The sequence below is a fragment of the Epinephelus moara genome, chromosome 8, assembly GCF_006386435.1.
Source record: "Epinephelus moara isolate mb chromosome 8, YSFRI_EMoa_1.0, whole genome shotgun sequence".
NCBI classification, from domain to species: domain Eukaryota; kingdom Metazoa; phylum Chordata; class Actinopteri; order Perciformes; family Serranidae; genus Epinephelus; species Epinephelus moara.
In genome coordinates, this window is record NC_065513.1 from 31,148,790 (window position 1) to 31,172,276 (window position 23,487).

Consider the following 23,487-nt stretch of genomic DNA (forward strand, 5'->3'; position numbering starts at 1 on the left):
ACAGAAAATCCTGCACACCACCCTTGTTTAGACGTTTTGGTCATTTGTTGCATGTCATATCCTTCTTTCTCCATGTTTGTTATACATTGTATTTTTTCCCTGTATTGTATCATATATTGGCAAAATTGCACAAAATATAATAAAGAATGCAGAAGGCATTGGTGTGGGAGTATTTAAGGTACTGGTTTGACAAAAGGTGTTCTGGGGACGTCCCTGAGAGGAACTGTAACCCCGGGAGCTCCCTCATAGAAATAAAATGAGATGCCTCCAGTTTATTTCTATGACATACCTTCACAGGATTTTTACTGTTTACATTTGACCGCCAGTAGGAACCCTGAAGTGATGTACTGTAAGCCAGCTGTCAAAGATTCCTATATTTCACTTTGATGATTCAAAATCGCATTGTTATTTCCCCTGTTGCATATTAGCTCAGTAAATCCTGGACTTTACTGTAAGTCCATTTGTCTGTGTTTACTTCAGTTTTTTCTATACAAATTGTGTTTTGTGTTGTCTGTTTACACAGCTAACAGGTTATTTAAAAATGGCTGTTGTCAGTGCTGCATTGGCTCATGTGTTTGACCAATCAGTGTACACTTACATCCCCTTAGGGTTTCTCTTGTACTGGGAAAGTACCTACTCTGAAATAAGAGCTAAAACTTCCCTCTAAGCAGCAGTCTAAGAGCTACGATTGTTCCTAGTTTTTGCAATGTGGACACAACACGCATGTTTGAATCTGTGTTCTAGGAACCCCCCTTTCTGTTGTGTCGGCACTGTGAGAACTACGAATGATGGTAGTTCTTAGAACATCCCTTTTTAAGGGACTTTTTTAACCCCTATTTCAGAGTAGGTACTCTCTCAGCACAAGAGGAACCATCAGTGACTTAGGTGTATGGTGTTTTGTCGAACACATGAACCAATGCAGCACCAGCAACCACCATTTTTAAAAACCCTTTAGCCTTGTAATAAACAGACAACACAAAACAAAAATAACAACTTGTAACGGAATTTCTTTTAGAAGAAAACATGGACAGTGGACTGACAGAGAAGTCAAGGCTTTACTGAGCATATATGCAATGCAAAGCAAAAGTGACGCTGCTATACCAACCTCTGGCAGGCTTATGGTACGTCACTTAAGCTTTCCTACTAGCGTTGTGAATGCAAACGGTAAAAAAGGCCTTGAGGGTATGTGGTTGTATTTGGAAGCTCCTTGGTGGGCAGTTCCTCTCAGGAAGTCTTCAGAACTGTTGGTCTGAAAACATCTAATAAAAAGTGGGCCTCCTCCGGTCCAAAAACACCTAATGAAATATGTTCTGGAAACTGTTTGGAGTAACACATTCATGAGTTTTAAGGATTATCACATGCTGCACAGAGGTTTGCAATATTAAGAACGAGTATTTTACAACACTGAAGAGTTTTATAGCAATAATATTTTTTCCTTCTGTGGTGGAAATTTTGTCTACTTCATGCATATAATTGTATTGTTTCATTCTTCCCATTTGTTTGTGTGTGACCTTTGCATTCCCCTTTTGTAAACATCTGTCGTTACTTGACATCAAGAGATTTACATTCACTATAATCTCGCCTTCAAAGACAGTCCATTGACTTCTCTTATGTAATCAAGAGAACATAATTAAAACAGGAAAGCCCAAGAAAGCTACAATTGATTTCTCATCATCTTGTCATGTGAGTGTAGGTATAAAGATGCCCTGTATTCACTGTTCTGGGCACAAACTCTAAACTCTGAGTTCTGAGCCTGAGGTTGCGCCTTCTCTATAGAGAATAAACGAAGCTGTTCAGTCTTGTTTGCTGACTCTCAAGCAGATCGGCTAAAAATTACACTTCATTGAGTCAGTTGTCAGATAAATGCTGGAATTACTCTGTTCACCTTACAAAGTTACCTACCACTCCTGTTCTTAAATGTATGTAATGTAATTTTGACTGCATTATTGTACGCAGTGTTAATGTCGGTCTGAACATGTCCTTTGTGCAAAATTTCTTAAAACTAACCAGCTACCACCTGAATCAAAATTAGCCCCACAATAACCTAAACTTCCATGTTTAACAGGCTGAGATGGCTCCTGAGACCACACTGAGGACTGGTTCACAGAAAGGTATGGGATCCTTCTTTCATGCCTCCTGCAAAACCTCTGTGATGGGAACTCCTAAAAAAAGGGAAATTCATCTTTTTGATCGACCCCTATGTGATCCTCCAGGAGCCAGTGAGATCTCAGATGCCTGCAAGCCCCTGAAAAAGCGAAGCAGAGCGTCAACGGATGTGGAGATGGCTTCTTCTCAGTATAGAGACACCTCTGACTCTGACTCCAGAGGCCTCAATGACCCACAGGTAGGTTAGAAAACATGTATACATGTATACACACACGCACACGCACACGCACACACACACAGAAAAGTACTGTATTTCTCCTGCACACAAAATTGTGTAGACATACATCCACATGCAGATGTCAGAATAAACAGAGTATGTCTTGGTTCCTGGTGGGGCAGTGCCTTTGTTGTATGTTTTTAAAGCCCTGACAAAGACCTGCAGTGTTCAAAATATGTTGGCTGTTTTGGCTTTTTTTAATGCCTCCTTCCTCGTGTTCTATATTTTTGGAGTGCCTGGATTGCCTTCTTGTATATCCTATTGTTTCCCGTTCTCCATGAACACCTGACACAAGGTTGTCTCTCTCTTTTTCACAGTATTTGCCTTACTTGCAGACATATTCATCATGAAAAATTTACAAGACAAACTTTCAGTCATCTGATCACCATCTTCTCTGTTAATCTTTGCCTGTTTGAATGTTTGATCTATGCATTTTTAGCATTTGCAGGCCTTTTTTTCACACTCATCATAACTCAAGCTGAAACAATCAGCCAATCAATCAACAGAAAATTAATTTGCAGCCATTTTGAAAATTGATTTATCATTTAAAATATTTGTTTTTAAGCAAAAATGGCAAAAATTCAGTTTTTCAAGCTTCTCAGATATGACTATTTTGTGGTTTTCTGCTTTCTTTATGGTTATAATTGGAATATTTCTGGGTTCTGTGCTATTTTTTGGGCAACAGACGTTCCAAAACATTAGTATTGGCTCTTGAAACTTGTGATGACAATTTTCTTACTATTTGCTGACATTTTATGGACCAAACTGTTAATTAATACATCATGTAAATAATTGATACAGTAATTAATAATGAAGGTTAAAGGGGCGGGACTCTCCAGGGACCTCACAATTCAATTCAGTTACTGTGCTCCAGCAAAAATCACAAACCATCATGAAACGTTTCTGCTAAAGAGCTCATAAAGAAAAAATATCTTACTTGTGTAACAAGTTTGTATTGGTCTCATTCCACTTCCACTTTGACATTAGCGATTTGTTTACTTTCCTCACTTCATTTCTCTTTTTGTGCGCTGAGCTGAACTGCTAATCGGAGTGATGTCATTCACCAACAGGCTCCGCTGTCGCTGACACGATTCAGTATGCTGGATTGGCAGAAAAAAAGCTGACTAGGGCCAATGAGGGCCAACAGTGAGGGACACACCGCAGCGACAAGGGCCACAGACGCTCAATCCAACATTGACAGACAGCCGATGTCAGCTTGGTGTATCAGAGCCTTAATAGCATATTTGTACACTATATTTTGCATACGTTGTGTCTCTTGTCCAGGTCCCTTTTCCCTTCAACTTCATAAAAGCCAAAATGCTTCCATATGCTAGCTTAAAAGCCAGGGGGTGCCGGTCAGATTGTATCCATCTGCAGTTGCTTACATTCAGCCATAGATTAGAACACAATCTACGTGTTTATGTCCACCACGTTTCACCATCCAACTGGTTCAGTGTACAAGAATGTACTAGCTTGGTCTTACAGAATTGATATAGGTGCTCATGATGTGGAGAATTGAGTTTTATATTTCTGATTATTGACTTTTGTGAATCAAGATATAATCTGTCAAGAGAGAATCGCGATGTATCTGAGAATGGATTTTTTCCCCCCACCCTTAGAAAATATTTGTTGCATCCCTGATCACACCATGTGTTAGGCTGAATATCTAAACACTTTTGAAAGAGTAGTTGAATACAGTTGGCTTAAATTTGGCGTGTTTGTGCATTATGCGACTGGTTTCTTTCACAGAAAACACATCTACAGTTTTGCTCTGTCTTAACCTTTACAGGGTTTATTTGGGAAGAGTCTTGATAGTCCGGCAGCTGCAGATGCAGACGCATCAGATACTCAGTCTGTGGACTCCGGCTTGTCCCGTCAGGACGGCAGCACCGGAAAGAGAGACACCGTCTGCCAGGTCAGCGCTCTCATGATTAATCTCTGTTGTACTCTTGTAGGTATTGAGTTCTATTAACCGTCGTTCTGTGTGTGTTTGTGTGTAGATCTGTGAGGTGTACGGAGAGGGTTTGGTGGTGTGTGAAGGTGACTGCAGCAGACAGTTTCACCTGGACTGTCTCGGTCTGACGTCCCTACCTGAAGGCAGATTCACCTGCTTAGAATGCAGAAATGGTGAGCGAATCAGACTTCACCTTCGCTATTACAAGTGTTGTGTTTTGCTTTGTACTAACACAGACTCCCTGTCATTCATCTTTCCAGGCAATCATCCTTGTTTTAGCTGTAAAACGGCGGGGCGGGAGGTGACACGCTGCTCTGTGTCTGGATGTGGTTGTTACTACCACGAGGACTGTGTCCTTAAACTGCCAGGCACCACCAGCAGTTCGGGCGGAGGCTTCAGCTGCCCTCAGCACAGCTGCTCTACCTGCTGCCTGGAACGAGACCTGCAGCGAGCCAGTAAAGGTGAAACAACCTCTGCTTTGTTTCTCAGCTGCTCTGATTTCCTGTTTGCTGGAAGCTGTGGGGCAATGAGCCGGTGTGACATCAGCAAAGTGTGAAGAAAGTGTATTAGAAAATGAAACTTTCGTTTTCCATCACAATTTAGACTTCTGACAGATGTTATTGACCAATAGCAACAGAAAAAGCTCCAATAATAAGTAGTGCAAGGGTCAGGGCTGCACTTCCTTGTTAGAATATATGAGAGGAAAGTGCAAGAGGAAAAAAACAAGGCACAATGCTTTTGGGTTTTTTTTAGGGAAATTAGTTTGAGAAAAAGAGTACTGACAAAATTGGGCTACTTTTAAAATCTTGCACAGCATATCCTGCAGAATATTTGGTGACGAGGTCTTGCAACAAACATCTGGCTCTACCTGAAACCAAAACTGCTTTATTTAGTTTGAGGTGAGAGGAATCTGGAGGCTGCACATCATTGGAGGAAAATAAAGTAATTGCAGTGTTCCTGGAAATGTCTTCAGATGATAGTGCTGTATCTTGGCAGAAATATCACATCTGAAAAAGGGAGGAAATGCACTGTGTTTGCAACAAAGTTTGGGTATCTTGTGGTTTGAAAATGACTCGCCTCAGAAGCTGAAGTGCCAAAAATGTGCCTAGAAAACATCAGTCACTCTGGGACACCCACAACTAAAATGTTTACCTTTAGACATGTGGCAGAGTAAATGAAGTTTGTGTCTGGCTCTGACCATACTATAAGTACACTACACATACTACATATAGATAGTAAAGAAAAGCTGGAAAGCAAGTAAATGAATCAGCTTGTGACCCATAAAAATATTTGTGGCCCCTTCACACGTTTCAGATGTCAATAAGTTGTTCCACCAAAGAGACATAGTTACATACTTTATCCAACACCAGTATACATCTCACAACACTCCAGACTTATCATTCGGTTCAGTCAAACTCAAGTTCCTTTGCTCCCTAAGTGCGGTTTGTTTGGGCAGGTGTGAACACAGCAATTGCACTCAGGTGCGCACCAAAACAACCTGACTTGAGACCTTCTTGAAGAGGTGGTCTCGGTCGGTTTACAAACAAACTCTGGTGCAGTTTGTGGTGAGAACGTGTTCCGGCCTTGAGCCGAACCAGCTGCAGTCACATGACACATTGTTCGGGCTAAACATGAGCGTGTTATAGTCCTGGAGGATTATTAATGTGCGCCTCCTCCTGTACTGCCTTAATATGCACATATGCAATTAGTCCCTGATTCGGACCAAAGCAAGACAACTCTAGGTCTGAAAGCACCCTTAAATGTCGAACCATATTCTTGCCTTCTTGTGAAAATAGAAATTAAAGAAGAAGACAAAAATACATGTCAACAACTCAAGTCTTGAGTGAGCTCAATGTGGGCAAGAGTCGTCAGAGTGACTATTCTGATCATAGGTTTCACTTCCTTCACATTTATATCATCAACTGTTGATGACAACTATAGAATTCTGGTCTTAATCATATCTAACAACCAAAATCCTTTCAGATTTAGGTCCCTGAAGCGAAATCTTAGTAAATTTGGGTCCCTGACCTGATATGCATCAATTCAGCGGGTCCTTGACACATCAAAAGCTGAGAACTTCTGTTGTTAGCCACCAAAAACAGTGCTAAGTGGTTGTATTTTTATGCATCTGTGCAGCGACAGCTTTGGCTGGAGGCATCATGTTTTTGGGTTGTTTGCTGTTATGTCCGTCCCATTCTCATGGATGTGATATCTTATGAACATTTTAAGGGATTTTTTTTGAAGCATCCAAAATTTTGAATATGTAGCTTCTTTGCAACCACATCCATATTGAAGCATTGTCAACTGTCATGGCTACATGTGAGTCTGGACAGACGTGGAAACTGTAACTTGACTGGTTGGTGGAGGCATACAGCCATGGTGCGTTAATTCTAGTTCCCTTCTGATTTCTTTTAATTACAGTTCGAACACATAAAGAAATCTGACCTAATTCATCATAAAAACTCAACTCTGTGTGAGCTGCACTGTTTGACAGCTACAATACTCTACAGTCTTACAAAACTTTGTAAGACTGTTGTAAAGTGACTTCTGTCTCTCCTCTGCCTCTCACCCAGGTCGTCTGATGCGTTGTATCCGCTGTCCGGTGGCCTATCACACAGGAGACAGCTGCGTTGCGGCAGGCAGCGTCTCCATCACCCATCACATCATGATCTGCAGCAACCACGGCAGCGCCAAGAGGAACGGCCTCCTCACCTCCCCTATCAACGTGGGCTGGTGTTTCCTGTGTGCTAGAGGTAAGCTCTCACCACTGCACATGCTAACTGCTTTCCTCTCCTACAGTTGTGATTTTTTTGGCAGTGACCCTGAATAGACGGAGCAGACAAACGTGGAAGTTTTTAATTTTCCCACAATTGATGACTTTGCTTCCACGGGCTGGTTTCAATCAGCTCTTCTTAATCGCACATTAGAGCATCAGCAGGACTCGATCGTCCACCATGATTAGTTTTTTTTGTATCTTGTTTTAGGAATATAACTTCTTCTTTTTTTTTCTTTTTTTTTTTATGAAGACACACCTGCAGTTACATCTCATGAGTGAAACCTCATATATTTTTTATCCTCTAATATTACATATTTCATGTTTGGCATTGTTGTTCATGAATAGCAGTGCTGTGAAATGTAATGTTTGTTTTCCATCACGATACTAATACTATGAATGACACACTGCACTCTACTTAAAACAATCCCATCTGTCCTGGATGGCGATGAGTGAGAAAACAACAGGATTTTTTTTTTATGTCTTTTTAACGAGTTTCGATCTGATGTTTTGCCTGTTGAACAAAAGTTGAGTGCACTGTTTGGCCCTTTTGTGTCGGGACCAACTTTGTTTTACTTGTTTCTTCTGTGTGTGTGTGCGTGTGTGTGAGAGACTGTGAGTTTTTGTTCTTTCTCTTTTTGTGAATTTTGGGTAATTTCGAGTTTGACTGCGGCTCACCCCCGTCTCTTCCTGTGTGTCTTGTGTAGGACTGTTAGTGCAAGACCTTACTGACACCATATTAAGTTCATATGCCTATAAGTCCCACTACCTTCTGACTGAGTCAAATCGTGCTGAGTTGAAATTACCTATGATTCCCTCTCCTTCGTCAGCTACCAAAAAGAATGTTGGGAAAGGTAACTGAACAGTTTTTCTCTTTCTCCTTTTGTCCCACTGGTCTGTGTTTGTGTTGTGCCTGCTCCCCTTTTTTTGTACGCATCTTTCATTTCAAAGCCTTGAGGTGCAAAGTTAATTAACTGGTCAAACACGCAGTTAATTTTAATGCAGAGTGGCGCAAAGTAACCTCAGCCAAGTTCCCTAACACATTAACAGAAAGCAGTGGGCCTCATGCAAGAACAGTTTTGTATTTTCACCCCAAATTATTTCTCTTTACTGGGGGCATATATGAAGTTGAATTTACCAAAGGAAAGTACAAATTAGTCTTATCTACAGGAAACATTTTACATGTCACAGTCACAAAAGTGCAGGTGTAAATAATAAGATTAATTCAATTTAACTGCTTTCAATCCTGCTATTGAACATGCTGGCTCACTGTCATGGTTCACCAGGACAGTTGAATAAAACAGGGCCGTCATTAATGTTATTAGTTATGTTTATAATGTTATTAATGCCTGTGCTTTTCCTACTATGACAAATTAAAATGTCTGCTGTGAAAGAAAATGTGTTGCTCATTTCAACCTGGTGTATGTCACCTGTTCACTGCATCATCATCTGCATAATTAATGCCACAGTTCACTATATAAGGCTGTTCTGCTTCATTTGTGGGCAACTTTCACTAAAGAGTAAAAAGAAAAGCTTCAAGTCCAACTGTCTGAAATCAGAACACTTTTAGCAGTGTTGGTGTTGATATTAGAGGCACTGAAATAATTACTTAATATTAATACAGCTGCCAGCAATATGTCATCAGAGCAACTCTGCACTGAGAAAGAAATAACTAGAGACCATCTTGCAACGAGATCGCTCTGGCCACGATACCATGATCTGTGATTTAAAGCAAATGTCGGTAAAGTGGGAGGGCCAGTGGCCCCTTTCCATTTTCCAGGGCCCTTGCTCGGACCATACCTATCTTTTTCTTTTTTTTAAGATTATTTTTGTGGGCTTTTTGCCTTTAATGACAGGACAGAGAGTGAAATGGGGAGACAGAGAGAGAGCGGGGACTGACATGCAGCAAAGAGCACTACTTTTGTGCCTTTTTTGTGCAAGCTTTCAAGAGCATGGCGGCAGGTTGCATCTGAAAAGTTTCAGGACTCTATCTTGCACTGTTGCGACATTATCTTGTTCACAAAATTGGTACACAGACAAACAGACATATAATCACCTGGCACCTACCTGTGGTGGTTGCCGCAACAGTTGGAGTCACCAGGATCACATTTCACCATGTTGGCACACACTGACTCTCAAGGTGAAAACAATACCAGCCATCGTGACATTGTCGTAGCTCAAAAAATGTTGAAAATATTCCCAGATCTTACGGTGGCCATGGTCTTCTTCAGCAGGTGGAAAATAGGAAACTGGTTTGACGTGATGTTTGATACTAAAAATATCCTGGTAAAGCAAAGTGGTCCATGATATGATGTCACTTTGATGGATGAGAGAATATAATTTATCAAGCTGTGTCACACTGTTTGATGCAGCTGAGGATTTTCTAAGATATGCCAATAAAACCACAAAATCTTTTCTGTGAATTGGCAAGCCACGATTTGGTCTGTTGTAGTAATTAATCTTTATTTAGTTATCAATATTCATTTTAGCTGATTTCGACAGCATATTTAAACCTCAAAGTAATTTAGAAAAAGGCGTTATGATTATTTCCTGTGGAGAAAAACACTATATTTTTGGCTCGTGAATTTTAGTTGTACCTAAAAAAAATATAAGTACAAGAAAACTGGTGAATGCAGTAAGTTCTCTTAAATCACTTGTATGTGAACAAATCTGTTTGTATGAGTGGTTCTTGCACGAGGCCCATTGTGAGATTGTTTCTTGTACATGAACAGTCAATCTGGGTATTTATCTCTGCAATAAAGTTGTTATAAATATGCTGGGAAATATAATTGGTCATCAAACCTCCCGTACTTTAACTACGGTATGATGCAGGATGCTCTGGATTAATTCAGGTTCTGTCTGTGGTTTGTGGAGCTTATCACTGCTGGAGGCGCACTGCTTCTCTGCTTCAGCACTCTGGGCTTGTTTTTGATTTGAAAGGCCTCACCTCTTTTTTATGCTGACTGCAACTAAGTTTTATTTTTGACTGAAATTTTTCAGATGAAATGAAATTTGGGCTCACCTCATTTTCTCGAGCTTCGACCTGCCTTGGATGGAATATAATTTCAATCAGGACTAGATTTGATTACAGTTAAGCAAAGATGAGTTCCCAACTGTGAGAATAGTGAAATTACTGTCTTTTAAAGTGACAAAAAATAAAACAAATTGCAATATTATAAAATTATATGATTCCATGCAAGCTGGTCTGTGCAGGATGCAATATGTGTGATGGGAAAAGTTTGCTTCACTGGCAGGACTGCATGCCTGCTTTTTGCCAATAATTTGTTATCTGAGTATAACCCTGATCCATTGTTAGCTCGCTGGCTGATTTTATTCCTGTGCTGCCGCATGTATTTCCCGTAGACTGGTCTTGGTACAGTGCTCTGAATCTGATTGCCAGACATGCTGAAACTGCTGCAGTGGAAGTTGTAACCGACCTGAGAACCCCATGCAGTGGTTTCCAAAAATCAGTTATTTTCATGCAGTGCGGCTCTCACAGGAGTCTCCACTCGAGCAAAAAGCTCCTGGCACTAGTTTTTCATCTCAGAACAACGACCAGATGTTACTATGGTAGCTGTAGATACAAATGTCTTCCCAACAAGGACACTATTTTCATATCAAACTAGATGTTGAAAAACAAAGATTTGTTGTTGTATTTGTGGTAATTAAACTTGTATTAGGCTTGTCTGCAAATTAGATTCAGAGTTTGTCCAGGTTTTGAGGTGCATCACCTAATCATACACTCCTCCTCTCTTTGCATACCCATTTCCTACAACGCATGCACACACTTACACATACACACACACATACACACACATACATGTGTACATCCATACAAATGTAGGAGGCAAGTTGCTGTGCTGTGACACATGCCCAGCTTCCTTCCACCCGGAGTGTCTGGAGATGGAGATGCCAGAGGGGGCGTGGTCCTGCAGTGATTGCAGGGCAGGGAAGAAACCTCACTACAAACAAATTGTCTGGGTCAAACTGGGCAACTACAGGTACGCAGAGAGGACTGGTTACAGATTGCTGAAGGTCGTGCAGCTTTCAGATTATGGTACAGTTACTTTTAAAGGAATACTTGACCCCCCAAATGACCATTTGTATATCAATAACTCACCCTGTGTTACACTGAATTCATGAAGAAAACTTTGATTTTTTCGCATACCTACATGGTGAACAAAGAATCCAAAAACAGAGAAAATTCTTGATGAATTGAAGTCATAGGGGTCCACGTTTAACAACAGCAAAACACAGACAAACTCACACAACTCATGCAGTATAATCAAAGTCTCATTTATCCAGTCGTATGCTCAGCACTTCCCAAACAAACAGCCCTGATGAAACTAATCTCCGCTCTCTCAAAGCCAGTCTCTATTGACAAAAACTGTAATTTTACTTTGCTGAAAACATGAGCTGCTGGTCTACGACTGCCTTGATCAGTTTATTAGTTAAGTTTTATTTCTAGTTTATTTGTCTTATTTTGTGACACTGGTGAATCCAAAGTAAATCACCCAAGTCATGCAATAACACAAACTACCGATCGAAACGGTGGTAGACCAGGAGCTCATGTGCTCAGCAAAGTAAAATTACAGGTTTTGTCAATAGAGACTGGCTTTTAAGAGAGTGGAGATAAGTCTCCAGACAGGGCTGTCTGTTTGGGAAGTACTGAGCATACGACTGGATGGACTGGACTGCAGGAGTTTTGTGAGAGTTTGTAAACTGACGTTTTTATATAGTTTTGCTGTTGTTAAATGTGGTCACCCATGACGTCAATTCATCAAAAATTTTCTCCCTTTTTGGATTCATCATACATTGTTTTCCTTACCAGTTCAGCTTAACACAGGGTGATTAATTGATATACAAATGGTCATTTTGGGGAATTATGTCTTCCTTTTAAAGATAAGTGTGGTGATATTCTATATGTTTCTTGTCATTAAAAAAAAAAAAAAAATCCCAAGTAAGACCAAAACCAACCACAGACTTATGTCTGTAGTAGGAACAAATGTGCTTTGGGCTGCCACCACTGACAGGCCAGTGGCGGACTTATTTTTGTTTTATTTATAGCATTAGATCTGTAAAATATGTACAAATAATGGAAAATCACCGGTCTTATTGTTTACGTTCAGTGCAACAAATTTGCTTTGCACCTCACACTGAAACAGGATGTGATATGATGTTATAGATGCAGGTATTCAGGAAATACTGAGCAGAGCAGAGCAGTGGTGTTTTCCTGTTTCACGATGACTGTGTGACTGTGCTCTTATATACCAATGCTTCAGTTTGTAGTCTGCTGGCATGGTGCTAGATTACAATGTAGTAACGGGACACGAATAATGTCTCTTCCATTTAAGAAAAATGATTGACAGCATTTCTGTCTGTGAAACATGTAGATCTATGATTTGCTGGAATTTGTGTGAGAACTATTTTTGTAAAATTATCGTCCACATATGTTTTGATAGAAAAGAATGGGAAGCAAAGTAAATGTTTTAAAAGTTTGGTACAAGTTTGATGCTTCCATCAGGCTTTGATAACATTAGCTGACATGTTTGATAATTTATTTTTTACGACACTCTTTCTGTCCTCACTTTTCTCCTTCTCACTGAACTATGTCCCTGTCTTGTTTACCCCACAGGTGGTGGCCAGCAGAGATCTGCAACCCTCGCTTGGTGCCGTCAAACATTCAGAGCCTTCGCCACGACATCGGTGACTTCCCTGTCTTCTTCTTCGGCTCCCATGACTACTACTGGATCAACCAGGGTCGCGTCTTCCCCTACGTGGAGAATGACAAGAACTTCGTCACGGGTCAGATCAACATCAACAAAACCTTCAAGAAAGGTAAATTCTTCTTCTGTTTTGAAGACAATTTTTTGTGATGTAATCGTTTTAAAGATGCATGAAGGATGAATCTCTGAGATGCTGTTGGTGTGTTTTTAGCTCTGGAAGAAGCAGCCCGGCGGTTTCAGGAGCTTAAGGCGCAGAGGGAGAGCAGGGAGGCTTTAGAGCAGGAACGCAACTCTCGCAAACCTCCACCGTACAAATTCATCAAGGTAATGTGAATTTAATAGACAAGTAACCTTAAAATTGTATAAGTTGAAGTATTTTTACTCATTCTGTGGGTGTTTTCTTGTTTCAGTCCAACAAACCAGTGGGAAAAGTGCAGATGCACGTAGCTGACTTGTCAGAAATCCCACGATGCAACTGCAGACCAACAGATGAGCATCCTTGCAGCCTCCACTCCCAGTGTCTCAACCGCATGCTGCAGTACGAGTGTCATCCACAGGTCTGTATACATGTCTCTTCAGCTTATCTCTTGAACAATCAAACAAATGAGACAGTCATGAGAAATTACACTTCTTACTTTTTATGTTGTTGTTGTCAGGTGTGTCCTGCAGGAGACAGCTGTGAGAATCAGTGTTTCTCTAAGCGGCTGTATGCAGAGACAGAGGTGATAAAGACAGATGGACGTGGCTGGGGTCTCAGGACCAACCAGGGTCTCAGGAAGGTAAGCTAAATCTTTTCACCCTAAACAGCATCCCTAGAAAGCAGTCATTATGGAGCTCTTGGTGACAGACAGTGGCTTTGTTCCAGTACAGTTATCCATATTAGTAACAACACTTTTTTTCTTAAACTAAGGTGTTGCTATAGAAACTTCAAAACACACATTATGCAACTAATTATACTCAAATCCAAATATGAATTGTCTGCAGTAATGTCCACCAGAGATATTAGGGAAATATAACCAGACATATATATATATATAGTGGTTGCACTTGCAGATTTGTGCATCACAGACTAGAAGATTGACCTTGGCGGAGGTCTGGACTGTCTGAGTTCCCTTCTAGAGATAGGTGAAGGACAGATAATAACTGGCATTACATCACTCAATAGAGGGTACCAGTATTTTCTATGTCATTTCACAAAACTTGACTTTGGTTTTCTCTGGATGATTGCATTTAAAGTTTGGGACTACCTCGATCCACCAGTCTGATGCTTAATGACCTGATGATCAGACTGTCACTTAAAAAGGCTCTGAAACATGTGTCCCATTAAATCGTCCTTGACATTGATCCTCGCCCGTATCACTAATCATAAGTAATTTAAAGTCAGGCTGTCTGTGTAAAAATATCATGTTTCTTGTTTCCTCCAGGGTGACTTTGTTACAGAGTATGTGGGAGAGGTGATCGACTCTGAAGAGTGCCAGCAGCGAATCAAACGTGCCCACGAAAATCATGTGACCAACTTCTACATGCTCACCCTCACTAAGGTAACATAAGAGATAAACTAATAAAGACTGTTCAGAGGAGAGACCTACACCAGCAATTTATTTAACCCTGGTGTCTTAATGTTTGTCTGTGCTTGTAGGATCGTGTGATCGACGCTGGCCCCAAAGGAAACTCCTCTCGGTTTATGAACCACAGCTGCAGCCCAAACTGTGAAACCCAGAAGTGGACGGTAAACGGAGACGTTCGCATTGGACTCTTCACCCTCTGTGATATCGAGGCTGGTGAGTTCACATGGAAACATGACACATATATGCTCTATGACATTCCTACATGTGCCTTACATGCCCCTGAAGTGAGCCAGATGATGAATGACTGAACACATCTTGTCTCTGGTGTTCCTGCAGGCACAGAACTGACGTTCAACTACAACCTGCACTGTGTGGGCAACAGGAGATCGTCTTGTCACTGTGGATCAGACAACTGCTCTGGATTCCTCGGGGTGCAGCCAACGGTGAGGACGTTTACCTGTCGTCGCCTTACCTCCACTTCTAGATCAATCCTGACTGTAGAAGCTGTGTTTGACACCATTTTGTGTTTCTTACAATGCTTCCTCTAGAGCGCTGTGGTAATGGAGAAAGAGGAGAAGGCCAGGAATGCCAAGCTGAAGCCGAAGAAGCGGAAGCTGCGGCCGGAGGGTAAACACACGCACGAGTACTTCTGTTTTTGCTGCGGAGAAGGAGGCGAGCTGGTGATGTGTGACAGAAAGGACTGTCCGAAAGCGTACCACCTGCTGTGTCTCAACCTCACCAAGCCGCCATACGGTAATGACACATTGAGCTCGTATGTGTGTGTGAATGTTGAAATGTGGTTGATAACAGATATTTTTCATGGCCATCTCAGCTGATTTTAGCAGCATAACATACTTGCTGTGACAAAAAAAAAATCTACTTTAGTAGTACTTATACTGACTTATTACAGCAAACTAACATTACAGGTCAATTTCTAAACCATGGGTCTCCAACCTTTTTGGTTTGTGACAGCTCAAAACAGGCAGTGTCTGCATGCAGTGTCTGGTTGTCATAAAGTCACTAGTTGCAAATGATACTGGTCAATATATATATTTTGTCCTTGTTATCTAAATAATTTTAGAGGCCTGAAGAGGTGAATGTGTCCACTAATTTACAAGAAAAAAGCTAGTATTCATTTTTATTTATTTGATTTAAATATAAAGATATATTTATAGATTTGTTGTGGCAAAAGTATGTTGTTTTCTGCTTTTCTGTCATTTTAATCATTTCATGACCCCACATATTTTTTTTGTGCACAGGATTGATTTATCCATTTATCCACGTTACAAAAAACATACTTTCTACATACTTTCTAGTTTTGTTTACGGCTGTACAGAATGTGAATTTTTTACATTCAAAGCTTATACTGAGGTTTTTGAATGAAGCTTTGAATGTCTTTCATCATGTTTTATGACGTCATCACCATAAATATTGAAATGATAAATATATATTTTTAATAAATCAACCTTTTTAATGAATAGATTTAATTTAAGTCATTGGTTCCCAACTGGTCTATCCTGGGATCCAGATTTCTCCTTAGTCATTAGTTCAAGGTTCACACAGTTTAATACATTCAGTGTCATACTTGCATTTGTCGAGCTAGTTTGCTGTCTCTGTTAAGTAGCTGTCCTCAAGTCACTCAATCTACAGCAAGAAATGGCATTTCAAAGTAAAAGCTCTGTGCCGGAATTCACTGCACTTAAAAATAAAGTGTGTTTTTTACAAACTTGACACTTTGGCGAGTCACTTGCGGTCCATTCAGAATGGACTTGCGACCCACCAGTTGGGAACCACTGATTTAAGGTGCTGCTCAACCACTCTGTTAATACCAGTGTGTGCCTCCCTTTTTGTGCAGCAGGTGGAAGAACAAACACTTTTTTGACTGTAATGAAAATATTTTTTAAAGGCTAAACACCAACAAATACGAAGCAGAATAATTTATTAGCTATAAACATGTTTGAACTTTGGAAATAATTTCATTGATCCTTGTTCAATCAGTTCTGACTTTTGGAATTTACAACATGCTGGAGTTATTGTTGATGTTTGATCACATAAGTCAGAAACAATCCTATGCAGCCACCACTGCAATCTAATTCTAAAAATAGTATAACACTAATAATATTAATATAGCCTAATCTTTATCTGCAGAATAGATAGACATGCAGAAAAAAATAAAAGGGTCTCCATGGCCAGGTATCACCAGAGGTTGGTGAGACAGTATGTCTTGTGTAATTTAGGTGAACTAAACCTTTCAGAGAGGGTTGGCACAAACTTGGTGTTGTTGGCATCATCATATCAGTGCCACACATTCACTGTAATTAAAACATGCTTTAAAGAGTTTCCAGATACTGATATTCTGACAACAGTGACCATGAAAACTCAATATATATTATAAATATTTTTGGCTTGTGACCCCTTCAAACTTAATAATGTAAAATCGTGACCCCTTATCACTGGTCGCACACGTCCAGTGGTTGTGACCAGTTCAACCAAAAACTGGAAATTAGAGCATATCTGAAAAAACAAACAAACAGAGACATGTATTTTCTGCTGTCCTATGCTGTTAATCATCTCATGACCTGTAAAATTTATCTTGAGACCTTCAGTGGGGGTTTGAAACCATAATGACCTCCATGTTTGTCTGCAGGACGTTGGGAATGTCCGTGGCACGACTGCAGCATTTGCGGGGCCCCGGCCTCATCTCTTTGTGACTTCTGCCCCCGCTCTTTCTGCCGGGATCATGAGGCGGGGGCGCTCACCTCCTCCTCCCTCGAAGGCCGCCCCTGTTGCTCTAGTCACAACCCCGCCAGCCCCCTGGGCTCCAGCTCAACCCAGCAGCGCCGCGCCGCCCTGAGCCCTGTCAACGTCAAAGAGGAGCCGGAGGCGGGCCAGCCGGCTTCAGAGTGACATCGCAGCTCCCTCAATACCTCATTCCCTGTAAAGTGCGCTCCTGTTGGCCCCCCCTGGGCTCTGATCCACCCCTGATCTGAAGCAGTGCACCACGAAAGGGAATACAGTGCTTTTTGACCAGTGCGATGGCCGAGTTGAGACACACAGACGAACACCTCGATGCCGTTTGTGGCGAGAGCGACTGGAGTGTCGGCAGGGGAAGTGACCAGGCATCATTGTGCACAGTTTTCTCTCCCTTCTCTTGCTACTAAAACACCACTATGAACGCTCTCTACAGCTCGCCTGTGCCCATCGGAGGGCCCGGGCCACCACCTCATTATGTTTCTTTTTTTATTTTTACAGCTGTGGAAATTTTAAGTGTTGTCACGTCGTCAAGTTACCGGCACTTTGAAGAACTCAGCAAGTGAGGTGAAGGTGGAGGTGGAGGGAGAGGTAGAGAGAAGAGGAGGAGGAGGATGTGAAGCTTAACCTCTCCACCGCCACGCTGCTCCTCTCCTTGTTCACCTGCTGTAAGCTGTGGTCGGCATCTCACACACAGGATGGCTGTACGGAGATGAGCCAGCCTTCGTCCTCCTTCTCCTCCTCCTCCTCCTCCTCCTCCCAAACAGCCGACCATCACTCCAGACGTGAGCCGTCATCGTATTTATCTCTTCTTCTTCTTCGTGGAGGAAAAAAAGGGGGGAAACAACTGATTTTGTGCAATTTTTTTCAGGACCACACTACATTCCAACCTTCCTTAGACATGGTTTTAATATACTTATGGGTATAGATGAATATAATTATATACAGTATCTATGTTTGTTAATGTTTACAGACAGATTCTCTCACTTCATCTCGGTGAGTGGTGTATTATGTTTGTTTGTTTAGGTGTTAAGCATTACGCAGACCTCCTTGTGAAAATAGTCCTATTAAGGTGAAATATAATGGTATATAGTGTAATGGTATGACATTACAGAAGTACTTGTGATTTTCATATTGCCAGTCTCACTCGCCATTGTGTACATAATTGGCTCATAATATTGTAAAGTACGTAAAAGACCAGGAGGGATGGAGCCTCGCCTCTCTGGTTGTTCCTAGAAGAAGGAAACGCTTTTTTAAACGACAAGACAGATGCTTTTATTTTCTGTTTTGTTTTGTTTTTTTTCTGTTCCCACATTTCCTCCGAGCGGTTACCGTTATTTGTGTTGTAGACGGAGGGGCTCAGTTTGTGATCACTGGTGCTGTCTTAAAGTATTGTTCATCAGCCTTAAGTTGGATTCTGGCTGTAGTAACTACTGCCCAGATGCAGTCCATTTCAGTAACGTCGTGTACTGTGACCGCTTCGATGCTTGTTTTTTTGTTTTGCCAAACTTTTCTGAAAAGCACTTTTACACGGCTTGTCGCTACACGGTTTAGCTAGGTCATAACATATACAGAAATGTATATTAAAAGAACATAAGACAAGTGTTTCAAAATGGATACCTCTTCTTCTTGTAGTAACGTCGGAATTTAAACTGTGTTGTAACTTTTTTCCTCTCAGTCAAAAACGTGGTGAGTTGCTGGGTGTGTTTTTTTTTGTTTGTTTGTTTTGAGGAAAGTGGCCTAAATGCTGCTGGTTTCTTTTGGCACAAGTAGGAATGACCGCCAGCCTGGCTTCGTACGGAAAAGTCCACGAGAGGTACTCCTTCATTTTCCACCTGGAGAACATCCTCAAGGCTGGGCTTTCTATAAAGACGTAATGGTATAACAACAGTCCAGTATGATGTACAAATACAAACTCCTGTACAGTGTTTTTAATCGCTCATCTGTCAGATCCAAATTTTTTGTATTTATTACACCACATTTTATACCAATTTGTTTTTCAGACACCAGTGCAGTAGCTTGTCTCCCTCTCCACCACAGTGTAAGTGAAACAGACTATTTAAAAAAACATTGGGAGTTTTACATAATATATCTGTATTTAGTCATTGCATTTTTTTTTTTTTTTTTTAACATTTGGTGTAATGATTCCACACTTTGGTAACAGCCGCTGCTCATCGACTTGTATCGTGACTCACTGTAATTGGTGTTAAAAGCAGTGTGAAGCAGTTCAATATAGGAATGTAAAGATTCAGTTTCAGAGGAGTTTTTGTGCTGTTTCTTTTTTAGCCTGGACTCAAGGATGTTTATTTGTAATCACGCCTCACCTTTTTGCTTGTGATTCTACCCCAGTTACATCACTGTTGTGTTTCTGCCCTTAAAAGATTGTTTTTTGTTTTGTTTGTTTTTTGAAGCCTCTCGACATGGTCGTGTTAAAAGTCGAGCCACATGGTAAAACTGTGCCAGTGTTTCCAAACCATTTCAGTTAATTTGGAGTCTTGACAAATGCAGAGTGCATACATTCAGTTGCCAGTTTATTAGGTACACCGAGATAGATCTAACGCAGCATAATGCAAAAGTCCTGCAATAAATCCACCTCTGGGAATTCAGAACCAGTTCCAATATTTCCAATCCATTGTAATCATACACCTCCAAGCTTATCAAACCCTTTTATCAATGCCGACTTGTTTCTCTAACAGTTGCGCATTGCAAAACTGATGTCAAACTCATGCGTCTTCACTGCTGAAAACTGAAAACAAAACAGAAGGTAGAAATGGTCCCAAAGCGCAGCTAAATTTCATGAAGACAGATGACAGTGCTGCTTGTAGTGTCTGTAAAATGATAATTTAAGGGTGGAAACACCAGCAAACAACTTTGACTAACAAAACCTAAATAAAAACTAATGCTGTATTTGCTCATTTCGTCCATTTTAGATGATTCGTGATAGACTGTTCCTACAGCTTCCTCTCAGGCTACATCCGGCTTGACTCGAATCATCAGCTCCCTATTTAAAGCAGAAATATTATCAGGAATCTATCAGAGAACCGTGAAAGAATCGGACCGATAAGTAGAATCGATAAAGGCATTGGTATGAAAAATATCTTAACAATTCACATCCCTGTTTATGAAAATTAAAATGTTTAGTTTTTGTTGACACTGCTTCAGAGAGGTGTTGAGACTGCAGTTTGTGATACTATTGAACTCTACTGAGCTAAATTGAGAGATGTTTCTAATATTTTGTTTAGTCTCATTGATGTTAACATGATGGAAACAATATAAGAGATACCTCTGTGTTGAATGTCACACAGTTCACTAGCACCACAAACTACATCAGAGCGACTACAACACCTCTAAAACAGTTCCATCAAAAACTAAGCATTGTAACCTTTGTAAAGGATTAATTTCAGGACTGTTGTATTAAACGGCATTAGTTTTAGCTGGGTGTACCTAATTAACTGAGTGTAAATCATGAAGAAAAAAGACTAAAGAAAGGGAGAACAAGGGGAGCCACTGCATGCAGAAAAGTGAGGAAGTTCCAGACATGATTGAAGACAGAAAAATGTATTTAAATCAGACACAGTGAAAGTCAAACACTGAGGTAAAATAACAATAAGCCAAACACATTTTTAAGGGGAGGGGTCTTAAATATAATAAATATATGCACATATGTAGACATGCACTTAATCAGATCAAGAACGCAGAAAAAGGCTTGCCGTTATTTATTACAATAAACTCCTATATTTGCATGCAAATTTAAAGGGAAAACCTTTTTTTTTTTTTTTTAAACTGGACCCTGTTTTCCTGTTTTTGTGACAAATGGAGACAATAATTTTTGAAACTGGTTCAGTATTGAGAGAGAGTGTTGCAGCCGCAGTGGCAAAACAGGCTGCAATGTTACCCAATGGGCAATTTATGTCCATTAAAAGTGCTTGTTTTTGTCTCTGTTTGGTGTCTGACAACGTTATATAAAGGATCCAGTCAGAGAAATGAAATGTTTTTCTTCACCTTTAGCTGGTCTGTTTGTTATTGCTACCAAGTCTTCCTCAAGGAGGAAAGAAAGAGGCTGGAAAATTAACAGTTTAGACGTTAGTGAGAGTTGAGGAGAGGAGCGCTGGGAAGAGTTTATTGTGCTTTCACAAGATTTTTAATATCATGGCGGAATATTTCATGAGTTTTCAGAACTAGACTTCTCCTTCAGCGAGACTTGGTTACACACACTAACAAACAGACCGCCTTAGCAAAAGAGCGGAAAATGTTTAATTTCTCTGTAGGGATCCTTTCCATAATGTTGTCATACACTTGTAATAACAATCTGAGCCTGTCAGTGACAAAAACAAGCACTTTTAGTGGACATAAATTGAGGGTGCACAATTGCCCATAGTGATTTTATTGCAGCCTGTTTTGCTTTTCTTAATTCTGGACCAATGTCAAAACTTGTTGTCTCAATTAGTCACTTGGACACAGATACATGGGGAAAAGGGTCCAGGTTGAAAAATACTTAAGCTTCCCTTTAACTTACAAATTTTTCCTCATCTTCTGCATTCAACAGCTGCTCTTGTTCTTTTTGTCATCACTGACCCTTTTTGTTCTCACGGACTCCTGAAAAAGACTGAACTTGCTGATTTCTTGCTGCTCCCAAATTTGCCAAACTTTCTTGCCTGATGTCACACAGAATTGTCAATTCGGTGGAGTGGGCAGCTTCAAAGGTCTGGACCCAGGCGACAAACTCTCCACATTCAGAGACACATTATTATTCAGTAGTCAGCCGTAGGAATTAGGCCACTTAAGTACTTGTTCAGTATCAGGTAGGTGTGTCATGAAGTCACTTTTATTAACAAACTGAAAACGATCTGCATGTCAAAACTTGAATTTTCTTTAGTTTTTTTTATTTATTGATGTTTTTTTGTGATAATCAGACTGCAGGCATCCTCGACTCTTGTGTTTGTGGCTTCAGAGAAACGGACTGATGAGTTGTGATTATATAACTGGTCTTAAAGCCTTTTCTTTGATTTTCAAGGCGACTGTTCAGCTGAAATGCATGCCTCCAACATCAGACACTGGTTTAATCCACTTCAGTTCGAGATGGTCTTTAAATGCCTGATTATTTGTTTTTACCACATTGCACAGAGATGTGCAACAGCCTTTTTTTTTGTTTTGTTTTTGCACCTGCACATCGCATGATCCCAAATTAGTTTGTGCCAGTTTGTCCTCTTCTGCCCTTGTCAGCTGATACAGCAGCAGTATTACGTATGCCTCATTTAAGTGTCCCAGCGTGCATCATTTCAATCACTTAAAATATTCTCTGATGTGTATGTTTTGTTCTCATTGTAGTGCCCACGTTTGTTTTCTAAAGAGACCGCATGTTTGTTCTCATTTAAGTGACCCTTAAATACGCCTGAGGAGGATTTTTCTAAGTGTCCAGGATTATTATTTTTTATATACACTTAAAATTTGGGACGGACCCCCCCTTGTGTGTCAAAGGGTATGTTTCAGTTCACTGTGACGTCTTTTGGTTTTGTGCAATGTCGCCGACTGTCTCTTTCAATTGACATGCTGTCAAAGGAGAAATAGTGTTGGAATAAATAAATAAATTCACCTTCATAAGCACTCATCATCTCTTTTTACTTGTAGTAAAATTACTTACAGTAACTCTAACTGGGGTCATATCTATCTCTCTTGGTGTTGCTTCAATTAAAACGTGGATGAACACAAAATACCATGTTGATTACTGTTCAGCCTGTGTTACTGCATACTGCATATTGTTGAAGAACTTGTAAATAGTTTGCATTGAACTTGCATAGACTCATGTTACTGTGGCGTGCTCTTTTTGCCTGTACAATTCTGCTTCTAAATGTGTGTGACTGTTGAGACGACACTCTTTTTGTACATGACTGTCTTTTTATTTGAGAATATTGATTCTGTCCTTTTTCATTCTAAAGTTGAGTTTGAAGAGTTCAGACATGCCTGAAGTTTGACTTTAATAAAGCTGTACTCTGTCTCAGTGAAACGCTGTCACTCTATGGGATTTATTTTAACTGTATTGTATGTACCACAAATAATGCATTGTATTTACCAATCAGATGACCGATGCATCATCACAAAAAAACAATTGAAACTTTAAGAAAACATTAAAATAAGTTAAATGTTGAGTCCAGGCTTAGAAGAGACAAAACAATTCATCGTGACTAAGTGTGTTAATCGCATGGGATTTTCCAAAATGAAAGTACCACCTAGGTTAAAAGGGAAAGACACTAACAATACATTCATTCATACTGTAAAAAAATCAGAAATAAACCAACTTTAAATACAAAACTTGAAAACTGTGAAATCAGAGA

The 23,487-nt window shown here is 40.3% G+C and overlaps 1 protein-coding gene across 3 annotated transcripts in view; it reads left to right on the forward strand.

Annotated features, from left to right (window-relative positions):
• The window catches only part of nsd3 (nuclear receptor binding SET domain protein 3), a 33,232-nt gene extending 10,073 nt beyond the window's left edge, over positions 1 to 23,159 (forward strand). Inside the window, exons 9-25 of one of the 3 annotated variants that reach the window (XM_050050787.1) lie at positions 2,066 to 2,111; positions 2,214 to 2,344; positions 4,173 to 4,298; positions 4,384 to 4,510; positions 4,598 to 4,798; positions 6,911 to 7,090; positions 7,818 to 7,964; positions 10,955 to 11,111; positions 12,746 to 12,948; positions 13,048 to 13,160; positions 13,247 to 13,393; positions 13,493 to 13,615; positions 14,261 to 14,377; positions 14,476 to 14,617; positions 14,741 to 14,847; positions 14,953 to 15,157; positions 17,052 to 23,159. In XM_050050787.1, the coding sequence (XP_049906744.1) occupies positions 2,066 to 2,111; positions 2,214 to 2,344; positions 4,173 to 4,298; positions 4,384 to 4,510; positions 4,598 to 4,798; positions 6,911 to 7,090; positions 7,818 to 7,964; positions 10,955 to 11,111; positions 12,746 to 12,948; positions 13,048 to 13,160; positions 13,247 to 13,393; positions 13,493 to 13,615; positions 14,261 to 14,377; positions 14,476 to 14,617; positions 14,741 to 14,847; positions 14,953 to 15,157; positions 17,052 to 17,311 (2,532 nt within the window). In that variant the 3' untranslated portion in view covers positions 17,312 to 23,159. The remainder of the gene's footprint in view (positions 1 to 2,065; positions 2,112 to 2,213; positions 2,345 to 4,172; positions 4,299 to 4,383; positions 4,511 to 4,597; positions 4,799 to 6,910; positions 7,091 to 7,817; positions 7,965 to 10,954; positions 11,112 to 12,745; positions 12,949 to 13,047; positions 13,161 to 13,246; positions 13,394 to 13,492; positions 13,616 to 14,260; positions 14,378 to 14,475; positions 14,618 to 14,740; positions 14,848 to 14,952; positions 15,158 to 17,051) is intronic. The other 2 variants (XM_050050788.1, XM_050050790.1) reach the window with 2 other exon arrangements.
• Positions 23,160 to 23,487: the final 328 nt, after the last annotated feature.